The following is a 20,177-nucleotide window of genomic DNA, read 5'->3' as shown; positions in this document are numbered from 1 at the left end:
TACTGACGATAGTTGAACGTGACAACGTCCGATTCTGCCTCTTTGTCGCTCGTTCCACGCTCTCGCTCGCACTTTAAGCCTTACGGAACGCCTGAGAGCGAGGTAACGCCGCATGAGTCATGAAAATAAAACATACTTAATGTCTCACCGTATGCGTGTCTATCTGCGGGGGCGGGGGCCGGCGGTGCGGCGCGGGGGGGGACGCGCGACGTAACGCCTCGCGCGCTTCGCGTAACTGACCGCTCAGCTCTTCTACCACTTTCTGTGGGATAAAGGTATATGTTATAGTTATGTGTACTTAATGCGATGGCAAATTAAACATTGCAACATTATTAAAACATAAATGACATCAATTTTTCTTATTTGATTAGATTTTTTTTTAGATAATATGCAAACATCAATATCTTACACTCCTAAACTGGCAAATTATTAACATGCATTGCAACATTATTAAAAAATAAACGAGGTCAATTTTTCTTATTTGATTAGATTTTTTTTAGATAATATGCAAACATTGTGACTGGCAACCCGTCTCGGGTTGAGACAAAAGTTGAGAACACATAGTTAACACATAGTTAAGAATTCATCTAAATAGAAAAAAAATGCGTCTGAAATTAAAAAAAAAAAAGTTTCCGTAATTAGCGTATTCAATAGATTAAATCCCCTTGAGCTTTACACACTGCCGTCGTGACACCCTGTGTAATAATAATAAATCACTGCACTGCACACTACCGTTAGGACACCCTGTATAACAAAAAATCACCTTCTGATACAGTATAATCTGGTGCAGCCGCGCCTGCGTGGGGTTGTCGGCGGGCGGCAGGCCGTCCAGCTCGTGGTGTGCCCGCACCGCGCCCGCCCCGCACACGCACCGTGCCAACGCGCTGCACTCGCCCGCGCCCGCCCCCGCGCCGCACACGCCGCACCAGCACGCGGTGCTGTACCGACCTGGGGGGAAAAAACGAAATGATATACAGGATAGGGATTTAAATTCACCTAGAGTGTAGTAACTTGTATAATTATAATTAAGACAAAGAGAAGATCTCAAGAGAAATTTAATTTTTTTTAGGAATTACATATTGCGATATCAAACTGAAAAAATCTGTTAAAACTACACACTGTACTTCATTGAATGGAATATTTGGGTGAATTATAAATTACATGATGAATCAAATTATGGAAAACCATGCAATAAAAAAATAGCACCCCTAAAAATATCTTAATCAAAGACGAGGATCTTAAGCAAACCACTATTTCAAGTCTTAGAATAGTTAGGAACTGTATTTCATTAATTTATGCTGGTATAAAACATACCTGTACTACAATGACAGCAAGCCGGTCGTCTTGGCGACGCTGGGCAAAGAGTAAGTTGGCTCGGCACTCTGCCTCTGGACGGGTCCGAGGTTCGAATCTCGCGCGTTTCACCGTCGCTCTCTGAACTAGCGCCGCTCGATGATACGCCACCACCTGAGGGGAAAATAAAATAATATTTTTACTTAAGCTTTTTAATTTGAAATTAACTGTTTTATGTGAGAACACTTGTTGTATAAGTGATTAAGGGCCGATTTTTCAATGCTTGGATAATACTTATCCGTCCAATAAAGTACTACACGATAATATTAAAATGTCACGTTAACTATCAAATACGGGCAATTAGAATACGTTTTTAAAATGGTAGTTTTATACATTATTCGACGAATAAGTTTTATCCAAGGATTGAAAAATCAGCCCTAAAAGTAAATTATATTCTACATTTTTTGTAAATTGAAGGTCTTTTTATATTATTTCATTCGTAGTGTGCGATGAGGTGCGGCTTACGATAAAATATGTAGTTTATATCTATTTTACTGATGACCTTTTTCGTAGATAAAGGGTAAGTGTAAAAAGGTGAATTTTATCGTACATTATATACAGTCAAAATTACAAGATAGAAAAACAACATACCATTTAATTCAACTTCTAAAAACTTCGCCGTAACATCAACAATGCCATTAACAGAGCCGTTGCTAACACCGTTTTCCCGATTATGATTCGTCGAACCATTGACTACATTGTGATTGACTATGTCCCCCTCTGTGGAGTTGCAATTGTCTATGATCGGGGTTTCCCTATCGGACGAGTTCCGGTTGTCTATGGTGGGCGTGTCTCTGTCTGACGAGCTTCTGTTGTCTATGATTTGGTCTAATCTCGGTGGGCTGGGGTCTATTCTGCTCTGTGGCGAGTTCTCTGGGATATCGAACCCGGTTGACGATTGGTTGCTCGATTCTGATATAGATCGCCACGTTATACTGATGTTTCTCGTTCTACCAACTTCTCTTGATGTCTGGAATAATTTATAATGTGTTTTAATATAAAATCATTTGAGACACACACGCCTCCATTGGTAATTTATTATGATTGGCTCAGAACAGTTATTTCATACGACACACAATTAATGACTTCATAAATACGATAAATTCAGCTCTAACCTTAATTATTAATAAAAAAAAGACGGGTTGCACTCCGGGAGTGCCGGCAGAAGTGAAAACTTGATTATTAACGTTGAGCATGTTTGATATTTTGGAATGGTATCCGTCTTACGCTTTTTCGATCAGATCACGTGTCCTGACGCGAGTTTAAAATTTTATACCCATTACAGAAAAAGTGCTCAACGCCGCTAAAGAAGTTTTCACTTCAAAAAAAAAAAAACTACACTCACATCGGCCATCTCTATAACATCGGTGTATAGATCGCAGTCGAAAACGTTCCGCTCGTCCACCGGCGTGCCGCTATCCGTGACGTCAGCACACACGTCACCGTTAACAAGCGGTATTTCGTCTGTCTGTTTGTTGTCAGCTACGGAAGCGAGCTCCCGCTCGAGCGATGAAGAATTGCTGGTAATGTCGCGCGGTTGGCTGTCGAAGTAGTCTGGGTGGAGGCTGACAACCTAGAAGAAAAAAATAATAATCAGCTTATTTTTTAGAAGGCGAAGTAAATTGTGCAGGAGTTTTATTCATAAAAAATATGAAAACAGAAACAGAAACCGATGTAAAAAAGAGTGTATTAAATAAATAATATCTTCTCTTATAAAATCTGGTATGTCAAATAGAAATAAAGGGAAGATCACATACAATTCTATCCCTATGTAAGTTTAAATCTTTAAAACTACGCAACGGATTTTGATGCTATTTATTTAAATAGACTAGCTTTCCGTCCGCGTTTTCAGAGAAAACCCCGCATAGTTTCCTTTCCCGTGGGATTTCCAGGATATAACCTATCCTATCTCTCAAGTTGGATCGAACTGCACATGGTGTGTGAATTTTATTATAATCGGTTAAGTGGTTTAGGACTCCATTGAGGACAAACATTGTGACACGAGATTTATATACATATATGTATTATTAAGATAAGATAGAGTAGTACCTGATCCTCACTCTCGGCATGCGTTAAGCAAGTCTGCGGCAAGGAATCCACACAACTGTCCGTGAGTGCGACGCCACACTCCGATCGCTCCTTCTCTTTCTCCCCTTCGATGGTTCTTCCGTTCACTACTAGTGATAATTTACTGGAAAAAAATAATTTTATTTAAATTTCACTGTTTTGATATGAATTGAGCGATATAAAGTTGGTTTTGGTGATGTTTGTGGAATTTTTTATGTACTTTTTAGACCTTCGATAAATAAACGCGCGACGTCATATTTTTTTTTATTTGGTTGGCAATCTTGATTTTTAGGATTTTTACGTTGAAAATATATTACGGATTTTATTAATTCTATAAATGTTTTAATTTCAAGTTATCACAATTAATTCTTTTATTTCCGAATGCATCTTCACAAATAAATATGACAAGGTCTACTCACATAACATCTGGCGCTATGCTGGGGTCACTACACCGCCTCTGCGTCGTTCGCTTCTCGCCTTCATTCAATAAGTTATCACAGGATCGCGTTTTTGTCATGAAACCTACAAATTTACATGTCATCTAATAATTTTGTGCGTGCGTTTTATACAAAAAAAAAAAAAAAAAATTGGTACTAGTAAGGTAAGGTTAACACATTATATCAAAACGCTTGTTAAACTGTCGAAGTGTGTTTGGAAAATTCTAATCAAAAGAAACAAGCATTAAGCAAAGTCAAGCTTATTAGTATTTACATAAACGTGCGTACCTATTAACAAAGAAAAACATATTTTAACAACTCATTCGCTGGCCAATAGCAAACTAAAATCAACCTTATTCCACTGACTTAAAGTCGTTTTGACGTGACAACGTCTTATAATTCGATAGAGCCGGTTGCACGCACGAAAAAACATGACTCATGCGGCGTTACCTTGCTCTGAGGCGTTCCATGTAAGGTTTGAAGTGCAAGCGAGAGCGCGGAACGAGCGACAAAGAAGCACAATCAGACGTTGTCACGTTCAACTATCGTCAGTAAACCGACTTTACAGACAACCAATTTTTTACAAGAGCATAATCTCGTACCGTTATGCGGCAGCGCGGGCGCAGCATCCGGTGCAAACAGCGGCGCGGGCGGTGGGTCGAGCGCTCGGGCTTCGCCCTCCGCGTCGCCCTCGCCTTCGACTCCGCCTAGGCCTCCCCACCATATCTGCATTGAACGCACGCTGCATTCTGGCCAGATCACCTGTGGAAGAATACAATATAGTAATAATTATTTATGTGGTTTATTTTATATTTATTAGTAATTGGTGGCCGATGAAAGTAAAATAACGTGGTGAAAGTGGATACGGCTTCGATGCAATTAATGTGAATTTAAATAGGCTATACGTGTGAAATTTTAAATAAATGAAATTAAAATGGTAGAACAATTAGAATAAGATAATTTTACACCGCGTTTTGATTCAATTTGAAGTGAGAATTCATAAGCCCATGTAAAATACACGAATAAAAAAATTAAAGATTGAGTTCTAGTCTCAGTTTGACTGCAGCATAAAAAATAACCTGTCAACAAATGACACATTAAGCCCGTGCTACACTCGCGGCGTGCCCGCGACATGCGCATACCACGTACCTGATCGATGTTGGACGCATAAAAGTAGTCGCGAGGCGAGGCTAGCAGGTGTCGCACTGTTTTTCGGCTGCTACACACGACCATGCACGTGTGGGCGAGCTTTATCTGTTGTAGTGCGAGTGTTCCACACACGGTACCTGGTCGTGGTTGGGCGCGTACAGGTGGTTGCGGTAGGCGGGCGCGGCCAGCAGGTGCCACACGTGCGGCGTGCTCGCGGCGCAGTCCGCGCGCTCGCGCCGGCTGTTGCACAGGAACGTGCCGAACATGCACGAGTGCACGTGTGTCGCCAGCTTTATCTGGAAAGTGCGGAAATTAATAAATAAATAATAAATAAAATAAATCTTTATTTCACCTTTTGGATATACAATATTGATTATGAGGCTCTGGCTCTCTTGCTAGGCATAGCCTGTGTAAAGAAATTGAGTTGTATAATATGGGAAAAAATAGTATTCCAAAGGATGGGTATGATGATGATTCCGCAAATCAATTTAAATTGTATCGGAAAAACGAATGTAGCTGCTTAATTTTATATGCAAATAGATATTTTGTCCTGAAATAGCATTAGGATACGATTACATCGCAAAAGAAGTGAAACAACAAATTAATTTTCATTTACTTTTAAGTAGTTTGATAATAAGTTTGATCAAGTTAAGTTGCAAGATTTGCCTGTTTCATTGGTCTTACAAAAACAAATCTATACGATTTTTCCTATAACATAACTTTAGTTATGAGAAAAATACGACCAAAACATGACTCATCATTATATTCCACGCCACTCACCAAATAAGCCTCATTGAACTCAAAAGCGCATGGAAACTGCAGCATCAGCTGATACACGAGATGCAACCACTGCAAGAAGATCGGCGACCGCTCGTTGGGGTCTTCCCCACCAACCTGGTGCCCGCAGCGCTCAGCGAACTTGTGCCCGAAGTCGAGCCATTCACGCTCGATTAGTGTGCGGAAACCCTGCGACACATACAATTAATATTAAAACAATGAATATCAAGTGTTGTTGTAATAACTCAGGCCCCGGAATCACAGACACAATAGAAAATCTATTGTGTCGTGGACCGATCGGGCCGTTCGGGGCTCAATGGGCTAATGTGTATTATAGTGTGCATGTGTCGGGGAATTCTAATTACACTTACCATACTATTTAAGTGCAGGTATTGTAAATGTTTGTATATTGTATGACTTCAAAGCGAACAAAAACAATTAAAATTGGTCAAATAAATTGAACTATTTCCTAAAATAGATAGTTAATTGATGAAAAGAAAAAAAAAACACTAGATGTGAAATTTAAAATGCTTTATAAATATAAATTCTTCTTTCTTCTTCTATTCTTTATTAACTTATAAAAAAACATATACATGTGTGAACGTTGATTGACATGTGTGTGCGTAGAGCATATACGCATGTGTATATGTACGCACACACTCACCTCGAGCGTGCGGTAGTGCGGGTCGAGCAGCAGCTGCGCGGCGGCCACGAGCTGCGGCGTGCGGTCCCAGCCGTCCGAGCAGTGCACCAACACCGGCCGGCCCGCACACACAGCTCGCGCTACACCGCTCGCCGCTCGCGCTATACCCGATAAATACTGCGGCCATAACGTCCGCTCTAGATTACTGTGCCAACTGTAAAACGAAAATATTATAATAAGTCACAAAAAAAAGACGGGTGGCACTCGGGGACTCCCGCGGTAAAGCTATTGCATAGCATGCCTTCAAGCCACACCTCCGTGTCCGTCGGAGTGGGGAGCGTGTGGTTTTTTCGTTACGGAATTTCTGGATTCGGTCCCCGCGCTCAAGGCCTGCGATAGAAGCTATGCAATAGTTTAAAACTTAATTGAACATCTTTCTCGAAGTTATCTCTAAAGAAAGGTGCGAATAAATAAAATAAAAAAAGAAGTTATAGACACTAGAAGGAATACGGTAATTTCAATCTTTAGGGCTTTACACTAGAACCTATTAGCCATACAGTGTTAGGGGTTAATGTTATATCAGCAACAAGTTGTAACATAAAAGAAAGATGAAAGGATATAAAAATCGCAGCCAGACACTTTACCCACTAGAAACAGCATTCTAAATTAACCCATTGAGCCCAGAACGGCCCGATCGGTGCACGACACAATAGATTTTCTATTGTGTCTGTGATTCCGAGGCCTGAGTTATTATTGGGGCAATTTTACGGTTAAAAATAGAAATAAAGCTGGTTACACACTTGGCCTGATCGCTCGGCTCGGCCACCAACGCCCGCAGCTGCTGGAAGCTCTTGCGCACGTGGTGTATGTTCGGCAGGCTCATGAACTGTATGTCCGCGTGCGGGTAGTACTGCTGGCACTCGCAGCCGCCGCCGCGTGCTCGGTTCGTCACCGCTGAGGCGAAGGATCGCGCGTCCACTATTAGCAGCTTGAGTTGCTGCAATATATTAATAATTGAGGAATTACAAAATAAAAAATTTGAACAAAAAATAAACACGCATAATTAAATAAACAAGAAAATTAACGAACATCATAATTAACTCATTTTTTATTGACTGTCAAAGACATCCTTAGAAAATTTTGGCCCTCACTTCCAAAATACAGCTAAACAACAAGCCATATGAACTTGATCCTCGCACATTCCGTATTCATTCCAAAATTTATCACGAAAAATAACATTATACTTATATAGTAATTGTTTACACACACACATTCTAGTTATGCTCCAAAAAACATTCAACCATGCTGTCTGGTCTGGTCAGAGGAGATAAGAGGAGATCAGGTCTGACGATAGTGGGGAGCCCTATCGTCAGACCTTTTTAAGCGTCTGACACATTCCTTACTCATCTCACCTTATTAGGCGTCTGTTTGTCCGCATTACACGCAGCTACGAACGCAGCTAGCAGCCCCTCATCGTCACTGGAACGCCAGCCAAACCAACCCACTTCTGGTTGAGAGGAGCGAGCTATTACCGCACCTACACCACTCGTCTCCCCTTATGAAGCGTCTGACACATTCTCCACTTGTCTCACCTTATTAGGCGTCTGTTTGTCCGCATTACACGCAGCTACAAATGCAGCTAGCAGCCCCTCATCATCACTGGAACGCCAGCCGAACCAACCCACTTCTGGTTGAGAGGATCGGGCTATTACCGCGCCTGTACCACGATGCCGCCATACTACCGCTGGGATGCGGCGCATAGCTCGAAACCTGCAGGAAATAAATGATTATTTCACTCACATATTCAGAATTTGATGCTTGTTTATTGCGCTTTTACACTCAAAAACTGTTTATTGAAAACCATTTTTTAGGTCAATAAAAGTAAAATTATTGAGTGCTCGGGATTTGGTTCATAATATGCTAAGAAATTTTTTATACACAAGGTCAATGAGAGATAATTGTTTTTATGTAGGTAGTTGTATAATAATATTTCTCTCACCGTGCAACAGACTCAAGTTGTTCATCACCGATGGTCGCGGGTACTATCAATAGAGGTGGGTACGAAGAGCACAGTTTGTATTCCGCATTGGCAGCTGTCACTCGCCACGGGCCTTTTGGTGAGAATCCCAACCTTTCCAACTGGAAAACAAACATATTAAACTGAATAAAGAGCTTAACGACAAATAAGCGTTAATTATATGAATCATTAATTTTGTCAAAAAATATTTTAATCTAATTTCCGCAATAAATAAACTGTATGTTAAATCAAATGAAAAACAATATGCGTAACAATATTTGTAAGTAAGTTACGTCAAGCTACGTTTAATAAAAGGATTCTATATCTAATTTCACAATAACAATATAAATAACAATCAACTAATCACAAAAACACTAAACATACCAACCAAGCAAAGTGCGGGTAGTTCTCACCTCTGGGCCGAACCAATGCCTCTGCGGCGCGTGCGAAGCGCTCATTAGCGCTCTGTGCACCGACGAGGGCGGTTGTTCCTTCGCCCACGCCGCGTACGCAGCTGCGAACGTTTCCTGTAGCGACGTGATCGGTGTTATCGCTGTACCGAGCCGCCTCCACCATTCTAGACATTGCTCGCCTGTGTTGAAGGAACATCTGTAAAGGGAAATTACTTTATAAATACATTTTATTTTTATTTTCCTCTAATAAATCGGAATGCTTTTACTGCTTAATTAATATTATTAGATCGTTATCGAATAACATGTCCCTTATTTTTATTCAAAAACCAATAGTTCATAAATAAAACATGTTATTGAATATCAGTTGCAAAATATTTGAAGAAGATTCGTAATTATTTGTAAAGTTGCAGCGATTGCAAGGCAGATAATTTGCTTACATTAAGTTAACGTAAAATTGCATTGCAAATTCCGTCATGTTTGCGTGTCTTATTTTATAGTATGCTGTCACACTTATTTTTGGTGTCATTTGGTGTCGTGCATGCTACTAACCGTAACAAATAAGAACACTTTATATGTAATGTGCGACAAAATTCATGTAGAATATATTCTATTGTTATTTATATATACACTTTAGACCTTTTATGGTATGGTAAATGTTAAATTAAAAAATCTCAAGTGTAAAGTTTTTTTCAACAACAACAAGAATTCCAATGCAAGTGTAGTGCCACAATAATAAACTCTTAGCAATGATCTCACCAATATTTGCTGGCTACATTATACAATTCCGAAATCACACCGTCTATCTAACGCTGAGCATTCAATATTTGTGTACATATAGCAAATGAGAAATGGCCAAGTGTTTGCTAGCACTCTGCAAATGTTATGCGAATGTTTGCTTGACACTCGTTGTGAGGATAATATTTTCTCGGAATATAAGAAGTGTTCTAAGACGTTTTCATAGAACTAGCTACTAGATGATGCCCGCCGCTTTGTCTGTGATTGGTTACACTTCAACTTGTATTTATTTTATTTAGTCAAGTATCATCAGGTACCTAATAATACATATATAGTTATATATGTATTTGCTTTGCTTTTCTATAGTGTTATAGTTTTGTAGCGACATTAGTTTTCTATTTTGCAAATGGAATTTATTTCAAATTTTCTTTTATATAAATTCTTAAATACACAATTTCTTAATAATATCCAATCGTAGTTTTCTGGTGAACGAAGTGCATTAGGAATCAGTTTCATCAATCATCCATACATCTTAAATATCTCATTTGTACTATCAGATAGCTAAAGTACCTATTATTCACTCATATTTTCAACGTTCGTTTAACTGTTCGACAAACCAGCGTAGACTCATTATTATTTATCCACTTACGAGACATAACAACACACAAAATCATTAGTTAATTAGACCACAAATAACACAGCAACTAATCTTATTATTAAGCATTGTAATCAGGAATTAGTGACAGTTTTCTAGGTCACCTCCAAAAGCGGACAAATTGAATAACGCCCCATTATCATGCTATCGAAGGAAGTTTTTACTTTCTTTATGTTGTGTGCTATCAGTCATTAACCCCGTTACCAACAGATGGTCCCTTATCAATAATATCCGTTGGAAGTGTTTGACAATTATACAAATATAAATGTAAAGGGAAGGATGTGATATGGTAAAAATGAGTGGGATCCTTCGCTTGATTTTTACTTGATTAATGTATAAATATTTCATTTTAATATTTAAATGATTTCATATTCTTATTCGAGATTTACTATTCGATTTATTTCGGACAAAATAATACAAAGGATCACTTATTTTTCAGCAAGACATTTAAACACTACACTTACTGCAAATTAAACTAGGGCATTACAAGTCGTTGAGGCACTGAAGGCCCGGCATCGTTCCACCTAATTCTATTCTATCGTGTCTACTTCTCTAGAGAGCATACTATGCCCTATAGAGTGAATATATTCAAATCAAATCAAATAAGTTTATTTGGGTCGTATATACTCACTTTAGCTGCCGTCCGTGTTTGCACAGCACAATCAGACAGAGTCGATCCCTGATCTCCAGGACATCTATTTATCTTAGAGGCACTATTTATCATAATCTATCTACCTCCTAATTATCTACATGCAGTATAGTATCTACTTCTCTACAGAAAATGCACTCACTTTAGCTGCCGTCCGTGTTTGCACAGCACAATCAGACACAGTATATCCCTGATCTCCAGGGCATCTATTAATCTTAAGGGCACTGACGATCCGGCGCCGTTCCGCCGTTTCGGCTGCAAGTGTAGGCGGTAGTTGGACATGGCTATGGTGCCGCCATCTGACGTCCTGCCGACCCACTGGAAGAAAAATTTAATTTTGATATATTATATAGGAATTTGTGGTTTATTTAAATACATCAGGATAGTCGTCATATTGCAATCTTACCTACTATTGATTGATGTGGGGTTATTGAAAACTGTTTCTTATGTACAGTAAATAAAGAATATTCAGGTCTGAGAAGTAAACACCCACTTTAGAAAAAGGCTTAATATTTTTGAATTGTGCATTCGAATCAATTTATTTACAGTCACCATTGAATAGAAAATGCTTTTCCTTAAAATTTAGGTATGGAAATATACTGAGATAATGAGATTTTATTCACATGCAATTGTGTAATATTCTTTGTTCATATCTACGTACATAAAAACGGATATAAAAATATTAACTAATAAAACATTATCTCATTAATAATTAGCCTATTTAATAAAAATAATTATTCCAATAACGTTATAATTACAGCAACTGATCGTGCATTGAACTCAAGCTCGACCTTTGCCAGGTTTGCATTCATGTGCATTTGTACAATGCATATCCTGTTTAAATTCAAACAGATATAACTAATATTACATAAATCAAAAGGTTTATATGAATGCAAAAATAAATATTCAACTGACAAAATGTTTGTTATTCTTTTACAAAAATTCTCAAAAAAATTGATGAAATTGTAAATTCATACTATAGACGGATAAAGAAGTCAAGAGTTTTTTGAAGTGAAACTTCTTTAGGCGCCTTGGGAGTAAAATTTGAAGGTCGCGTCATGGCAATACCGTCGTGGCATGTGTAGGACGACAATTTTGGTATCTTTGAATCTAGCCAAAGAAGTTTCACTTCTGACACGTGTGCTCGGCACACAAGCTCTTCTTTATCTATAGCAGGCTGAAGCTGGTACTATGTTATAAGAAATTAAGAAGCCACTCAATTCCTTGCATTTTTCCTACCAACACTAGGTAGGTAATTTGTATTATTGTACCCATAAGGTACAATAATACAAATTTTATTTGAATATATGTATAGTGTACACCATTATCGTATATAAACACTCAGATACTCATATCATGTTCAAATGCTCATCCCTTTAACATTTGTAGTATAAAATCTGAATTTCTGTCACGTTGTACCTACTTCGTCTGTTGGCATGTTTATGGAAGATACACCTTGAATTTGGTATCAGTTTATATACTTTCTGGGTACAAATCTACATTGTTTCAGAGTTCGATAAAATTCATGTCATAGAGTCATTTGTTATGGTGAAAACAGGAACACGTTCACAAATGAGAAATATGCTATACTGTATTATCGTTGGCATATTTCTTGAAGGTATAAAAACATTACTATTATTTACAGAAGAAATGTATCCATGTGTTTAGCATATTAACCGTTGAATGAATCAGAACACGAGCAGTTCATGTTAGACTGTCGTTTAATTAAAAAAATCAATATGGTATTTGCTACCGTGCATTCACTTATCTTTTCAAAAAATCAAAGAAATATTAACAAATTAATTTACACAGTGTTGTTTGTTTGGGAAGACTCTACCCCATTAAATTACTACAATGCATTTGCTCTCAATTAACATTTTTGCATCTCAATCTCATATAACATAGCTCAAGCGGTTACCTGCACGAACTCTCCGCATATGGGCGTGAAGCCGGCATCCAATCCGGGCTCATCGTAGTGTGTGCGCTGGCGCGGGTACAAGTCCGAAGCGCGCACGCGGTGCGGCGGCGGCTCCGGCTGCGGCGGCGCGCGGTATCGCTCGCGGTCGCTCATCTCGCTCGACGCCGTTGCCACCTGAGCGGAGAGAATATGGGATGAGCGAAAATTGAATATAGGATGAGCGAAAGTATAATATTGGTTGAGCGAGGATATTATTAAAGTTTGTAAATATGTAGCAGTGGAAGCTAGCTTGTGTCTGTATTATGTATATAATTTAAACTTATATATATAGTTATTTCAAATATCAACACTTCATTCTGTACGTTTTCATCCGTATTTTTTTGTACTTATAAACTGTACGTTAGTGACATATTACTGAGTCTATTGGAAGAAGCAGAATTTGCCGTCACGCATTTATTTGTCGAGTGCGATAAGTATCATATTATGCATTTGAGCTATAAAGCATATCACAATGTTTATATCTTCAGGCTACTCTTTCGACAATAGTCACATCCAAACACCCAACTTATCTAACTATACTAAAAACAAAAACCTTATAGAAGAACACACGTAACGAAGTTCTTTTCATATTTGGCATACACTGCAAACAGAACAAATAGCACTTCATAGGCACATTGCTGACTATAGTCTACTATATGACTGCAGAAAGCCAGATTAGTCTATATTATAAAGAGGTATAGAAAGTCCAAGATATAATTAAACAAAGACACTTCCACCAAGTTTGGAGTTCAACTTGTACTGATAACTTATTTCGTCGCAAGATACCGTGCAGGACAGAGAGGAAGGACTTTCCTTCTCGTTTCGAGCAAAGTCCAAGTGTCCTGCCAGTCGTTATATGATAAGGACTTGTAAGGTTGACGTCTGAGATGGACAACAAATGCATTTCCTGGTTGCATGTTGAATGATGTTTGTGGTGTAAATTATACTGCTTATTACACTACTGACTATACAATATACATACATAACTATAACTACATTGCAATTTTAGTATCCTATACATTTGTTACTTAATGCTTTTTGAAAGTATCAATTCAATCTTATATTTAAATCTTAACGAATCAAGTAAATTTACAAACAAGTAGAAAAAAAATGTATGCGTGTACTAGAGTACACGCATACGTAAGAAGTGAAACGTCTTTATGACCTTAAAAATGTCACGAGTATGGCGTAACGCAAAAATGTCACGCGTACGGCGTAACGCAAAAATGTCACGCGTACGGCGTAACGCAAAAATGTCACGCGTACGGCGTAACGCAAAAATGTTACACTAAATTTTTGTCCAACCCCGATAAAGAAGTTTCACTTCAAAAATTGTATATGTATCAACAAAATAAAATATACAATTCGTCCATAAACGTACAATAAACAATAAAATCATTTGCTCACATACTCTCTATGCGTTCAATAATATGTGATTTTCGCTCTATTTCCCTCTAGTCAATCAGTAATTGTGTGTAATATAATCATTCAGCGCCTAACAGGGAACCGCCCATATATGATCAATGACTTTTGTACTATAAATTTATGATAAATTTTTATATTTAATAGTGAATAAGTAATAATATAGCTGAACCGCAAACTAAGAACTTATAGAATATAATAAAAATTTAAGTACTTATTAGGAATTCTTTAATTGAAGAGTTTTCCTGATAAACTTATAAATTAACCAATTGAATACGTATATAAAAAACAGTTAAAACCAAATTCAAATTCCAACTGTTTAAAAAATAAAAAATTATTGAACATAATATTCTCAAATCGGAAACGCATCCTTTACAGATTGTGTTTCACCAACTTACAGTCCAATAAAACATTATCATTTTGTTCAATTGCAACAAACAGCTCAAACAAGCAAGGAAAACGTTAATAAAACCTCGTCAAAACCCTTACGTATGAAGACCATATAAGTAGCATGTGAAAAATGTTTGTGATTCATTCAAAAAACAAAGAACAAAGTCCTGGGAGCATTTTCTCACGACTCGACGTGAAATAACGACAAAACTATTGCATAATATACCTTATGCAAAGTCCATTGTGTATATGTTGTATCGAAATCTATACTAATACTAGCGGTCCGCCCCGGCTTCGCCCGTGGTACCTACATGTTTAAACTATCCTATCTCTCAAGTTGGATCGAACTGCACATGGTGTGCGAATTTTATTATAATCGGTTAAGTGGTTTAGGAGTCCATTGAGGACAAACATTGTGACACGAGATTTATATATATTAAGATTATAAAGCTGAAGAGTTATTGTTTGAAAGCGCTAATCTCTCAACTACTGATCTGATTTGAAAAATTTTTTCGGTGTTAGATAGCCCATTTATCGAGGAAGGCCTTAGGCTATTAGGCTATATATTATATCGTCACGCTAAGGCCGTAAAACCGCGGGGCACATCTATTAGTTTTATATGTAGGTACATTACAACGTGTATGAGAAAGAAGTAAAGCCAAATATCTGATTGTATATACCCACTGTAATAAACGATGACACGAGATTTACTGCCCACAAATTTTCTGATCAATATCTTGCCTTTTTAATAGAACTGTAGGATAATCAATCTTAATCTTAATACTATGTATTATAAAGGCGAAAGTTTGTAAGTATGGAACTATGGATGTATGGATGTATGGATGTTTGTTACTCTTTCACGTAAAAACTACTGAACCGATTACAATGAAATTTAGCACACATATAGAGGGTAACTTGGATTAACACATAGGATAGGTTTTATCCCGGAAATCCCACGGGAACGGGAACTATGCGGGTTTTCCTTTGAAAACGCGGGCGAAGCCGCGGGCGGAAATCTAGTAATCAATAATCCAAAAGATAGCAACCTTACGCCACAGAATACTTAATAGTAATTATCTAACTTACGCCTTAAAACTTTTATAGAGCAATATTAAAAATATATCTAAATTACAAAATATCCACGTCAATAACGCTACTATTTATAAACATAAATCATTATCATAACTCTAAGAGCATTCCATCCATGATTAATGTAATTATTTCTTTTATGCACATACGACTTAATTATATAACGTTTACGATGATTCTTATGTTTTTTGTTCAATGGGCTTGGATGAACTTTAAAACTTGCCTCGTCATGATTTAACCACAAAAATATATCATGTAATATGTAAAAACAATTGAATAATATTACTACAGCATACTAGCAATGGTTGAACATTGTTGTATTAAATAGTAATAAATATTATGCTACCAAATTTGCCCACTCCAACAACATAAATAATGCCCATATATTCCAAACTTCTGGCCAGCTAAGACCGCTAAATCGTCGAGTTAGGGGACCTAAACTTTCAAAACAAATATCTCGTTTGTAATTCACGACTAGCAGCTCAGAAGCTTTTCAGTGTAATTCTGGGAATCGCGCGTATGTATATCCTTTCAAGTTTGTGGGCGTTAATTTATTTAACCCGGAACAAATCTCGATTCTCCCCTCCTTTGTTAAATCTTTAAGTGCATTAACATCATAAATAAAATTCGTTAATATCCTTCCTTCGAATGAAGAAGTTTAAAATTTAAATTATTCATGGGTTCATTCACTTCTCGATTGTCCATACGCCTTTAGTTTCAACTTAACTTGCGTGTCGATTCCAAATGTTCTGTTTATAATAAAATAATTTACATCTATAAAATAAATAACACTGCTTTTCTTTGTTTTATTATGTATCTTTTGATTGCAATTTCAAGTTGTTCTTGCAATGCTTGATAAGTTTCTTTGTAGATTAGAGACACATAGAAAAAGTAGTACAATGATTTGCGATACAATCTAATGAACCAGACGTTCATAAACAAAACGATCGTGCCTAACTTTCCATGTATGGGGCACTAACAACCAACTTCCTGTTTGTGTCTACGAACAATTTTACTCGTCGGAGAATCCCCGCTGCAAGCGTTACTTTACTGTTTAATTGTTAAACAAACAATGCGTGTATCCAGTCCATTCATAGGAACAAATGCGACTTTCCCACAAACAAAAGTAAATCCTTAGAGTAAACGAGAGAATTGACTCACGGCGCCCACATTAGGCAAAACAGCTGCATCATTGCCGTGAATAAAGGGAACGGACAAAGATAAGAAATAAAAGCTTTCTATTACACTGAACAAATTGAGACATTATAGCCAAAACCTATTAGGCCAGTACGATCGTGGGTAGGATTCACTTCGACCTCTTAGCCTAATCTTAGAAGCAATTTCAGTTGAGAGGCAAAAAACAAGCTAACCTATTCAATCCCACTACAATAACATATAATAATAGACGCGAGTGTTTGTGAGGATAGGTCGATGTTCGTTATTCTCACACAAAAACAGCTGACCGGATTTTGAGACAGGATTAACACAAATTACGGGGTAACGATTAAAACTGCGGCTGTAAGCTGATGTATTTATAGTTCATATTTTAATAAAATGTTGCAGGTCTAAATTTCAACCTAAATAAAATTATAACACACAGAATATTGCTTCAATACATTTATTTATTCATCATTACGACATGCCATTAAATAGTTCAGGATCCATCGCCCATTTTTGCACTTGATTACTATCAAGCTAATTTTCTGTGAGTAGCTTTATTTTATATAGCTTAGTAGTAGCTTTATTTAAATATTTCAGAACCATCAAATCAAAATATTTTATCCTTGTAAGCTACCACAATCGAGAGTTTCGTACAAGCAAAGATGGGCGATGGATCCTGAACTAAAAGGTTATTTGCTCATTGCGACAGTGACTTAAAAAGTAGTAACTTAAAGTAGGCAGAGCAACTAAACTACATAGATCAAGAGAAAGAACAAAATCTCTACCCGTACAATGTGCGACAAACATCCATCTCACGAGTCACGTAACCGCCCTAAACCCTGAGCATAAAAACAGTACCAACTCCACATTTATTTATAACCGTTAAAGGCAATAAACATCGCTTTCTATCCGATGTGCCTACTACGTAACATTCCCCAGTGGTGACGCAACGAAGCGCCAGCGCCTATGAACACACAACAATAAAATTATGCTCTGAATCATTTATTAATATAAGGGCGCTTGTGCACTACAAGGAATTTTACTGTCCGGCATTCCGATTTTTTACGGTCCGGTGTGGCATGAAAAAACCGATGAATTGCTTGTGCACCTGTCCGTCTTTACTCGGATCAGTGCGGTACAGTTCAAGGAAGTTTGGCGGTATAATGCTATCATAAATGATTGTTTTTGCATTTTACAAGAAATAGAAAAATATAGAAGGTGAAATATTATATTATTTCGTTATAAAAAAAAGTAAAGTTCCGTAAGAGATTTAAAATGCGTGTTTCACTTATTTATTTTAATCGGTGACGAGGAGCTAAAGCTATTCCCACTTGAACTTTAACTTACCAACACTTACTTAGATAATAATTACACGACTCGACAAAAAAATTTTCGTTCTTTGTCCTAAAGTTTATACTATTATTTTCCAGTTAGTTATGCACAAAAACGAAAAGAAAATACCTTTTTTCGGTATAAAGTTTGCTTTTGTGATAGTTATAATAATTATACTCATTTTTCAATTTTTTCATAAATTTTAATTGATTTTAATATTTTTAAAAAGACCGCGCGGTGAGAGTGGGGTATTAACGTTTACACTGTGCCGCTAGATGGCACCCGAGTGATAAACAACCATTAAACAACCATCAGGTGTTATTTACAAGCCCAGAATAACTTAAAATGTCGTCACGAAAGTGCAAATACGATGCTGATGCATTTTGTTTTATATGTGGTCAATTTATTAAAGTTCGAGACGTGAAATATGAACTAAAGACATCTTACGTTCTCTGTGAAGCCTATGAAGCATATTTTGACTGTCCTGTACGGAATCAAGATAAGCCATGGGCTCCACATGTTGCTTGTAGATATTGTAAAAGGTGTTTGGAAGGTAAGGCAAATTACAAATTTTAAGGCCATGGGCTGCAGGATGTCATTAAAAGTACATATGCTGCATACTCATTTGGATAAATTTACAAACAATATGGGAGCCTATTCCGAAGAGCAAGGAGAACGTTTCTATCAGGACATCATGAATTTTGAACAACGCTATCAAGGCCAATACAATGAAAACATGATGGGCGACTATATTTGGGGTTTATTGAGAGAAAGTAGCTATGAACATAAAAGAAAAAGTAAAAGTGTGCACTTTTAAGTTATTTTCCACTTTTCTGTAAGCTAATTTGATAGTAAAACTTAATAAAAATAATAAACATTTTTATTTCAATAGTTTTATTTTCAATCAAAAATTAAAATCCGAGATTTTTAAAAATTTCGTTCAATCAGTCTTCTAAGCACAAAAGCAAAGTTTTTCATGCCATATATTTTTTTTCCGTCTAATTACGACCTAAATACCGAAATTTAATGCTTTGCAATCAAAGTCAAATTTCATGGTGACCCGTTGTTATAGGTCAATGCTTGGTCAATGTATATAAAATAACAATACCGACTTCTCAAATCTCATTGCCAACTAAAAGAAAGTAAAACAAGAGCTTGCTTTCAATTGGCATATGCAGTAAAAACAGTAAAATCCAAGCAAGTGGGCATTCGAAAACAATTATACCTACAGCGACTCGTAGACAAAAAAACCATCCGGAATAGGGAAAAGTAAAATGTCGGACAGTAAAATTACGTATAGTGCACAAGCTAGTATATAGATTAATGGCGTGCCATACCGGACCGTAAAAAATCGGAATGCCGGACCGTAAAATTCCTTGTAGTGGACAAACGCCCTTACTGCAATGAGCTAGATTAGTTATTGTGCGACGTGTGACGTCACGCGTCGCTTTGCGAAATGAGAGATGCATTACTTAATAACATTACAAGTGTTTTAATCATTTGTTGCACAACAAAATAAGAATACCTATAAGAAATGTTACACCATTTATCGATAAAAATCAATTACCTAACATATCGTAAAAGTGTAATTTTACTGTAATTTGCGAGAAATACCAAAAGATTAATAGTTACTCTTCAATATAACGAGAGTCAAATGAACGATATTCATTTATGAAATAGGCATGATGTTTAAATAACATTGTAAGAAAAGTTTATTGCAAGTATAAATTATAAGTACCTTGCAACCTTGGCGTATAACTCCAGGTTAAAAGTATTAAAATTTAAAAGTACTAAAATATTTCCTAATCGCATTTAAATGAAATGCAAAATTATTTCAAACGCCACAAAATCACGTCATTATTTCGCTAACACTGACTAATTACACTCATTTAAATACAAAAGAATTTTACCATCCGCGCTTTGCTATCATA

General features: G+C 37.0%; 1 protein-coding gene across 1 annotated transcript in view; it reads right to left on the bottom strand.

Annotated features, from left to right (window-relative positions):
* The window catches only part of LOC149899292 (phosphatidylinositol-3,5-bisphosphate 3-phosphatase MTMR4), a 53,979-nt gene that overhangs the window by 5,400 nt on the left and 28,402 nt on the right, over positions 1–20,177 (bottom strand). The window contains exons 3-19 of the mRNA XM_090114351.1: positions 12,814–12,987; positions 11,038–11,213; positions 8,857–9,052; positions 8,426–8,565; positions 8,019–8,196; positions 7,227–7,423; positions 6,448–6,640; positions 5,787–5,972; positions 5,144–5,302; positions 4,460–4,619; positions 3,840–3,942; positions 3,403–3,544; positions 2,699–2,926; positions 1,945–2,323; positions 1,315–1,467; positions 764–948; positions 149–262 (exon numbers count right to left, since the gene is read on the bottom strand). Coding sequence (XP_089970477.1) covers positions 149–262; positions 764–948; positions 1,315–1,467; positions 1,945–2,323; positions 2,699–2,926; positions 3,403–3,544; positions 3,840–3,942; positions 4,460–4,619; positions 5,144–5,302; positions 5,787–5,972; positions 6,448–6,640; positions 7,227–7,423; positions 8,019–8,196; positions 8,426–8,565; positions 8,857–9,052; positions 11,038–11,213; positions 12,814–12,987 — 3,063 coding nt within the window. The remainder of the gene's footprint in view (positions 1–148; positions 263–763; positions 949–1,314; positions 1,468–1,944; positions 2,324–2,698; positions 2,927–3,402; positions 3,545–3,839; positions 3,943–4,459; positions 4,620–5,143; positions 5,303–5,786; positions 5,973–6,447; positions 6,641–7,226; positions 7,424–8,018; positions 8,197–8,425; positions 8,566–8,856; positions 9,053–11,037; positions 11,214–12,813; positions 12,988–20,177) is intronic.

Source organism: Colias eurytheme, chromosome 21 (genome assembly GCF_061535395.1).
Source record: "Colias eurytheme isolate Ceu_HAF_F1 chromosome 21, ilColEury1 Martin Lab GWU primary, whole genome shotgun sequence".
In the NCBI taxonomy this organism is placed as follows: domain Eukaryota; kingdom Metazoa; phylum Arthropoda; class Insecta; order Lepidoptera; family Pieridae; genus Colias; species Colias eurytheme.
The sequence above is the reverse complement of the archived record's forward strand: the minus strand, read 5'-3'. Positions and strand labels throughout refer to the sequence as shown.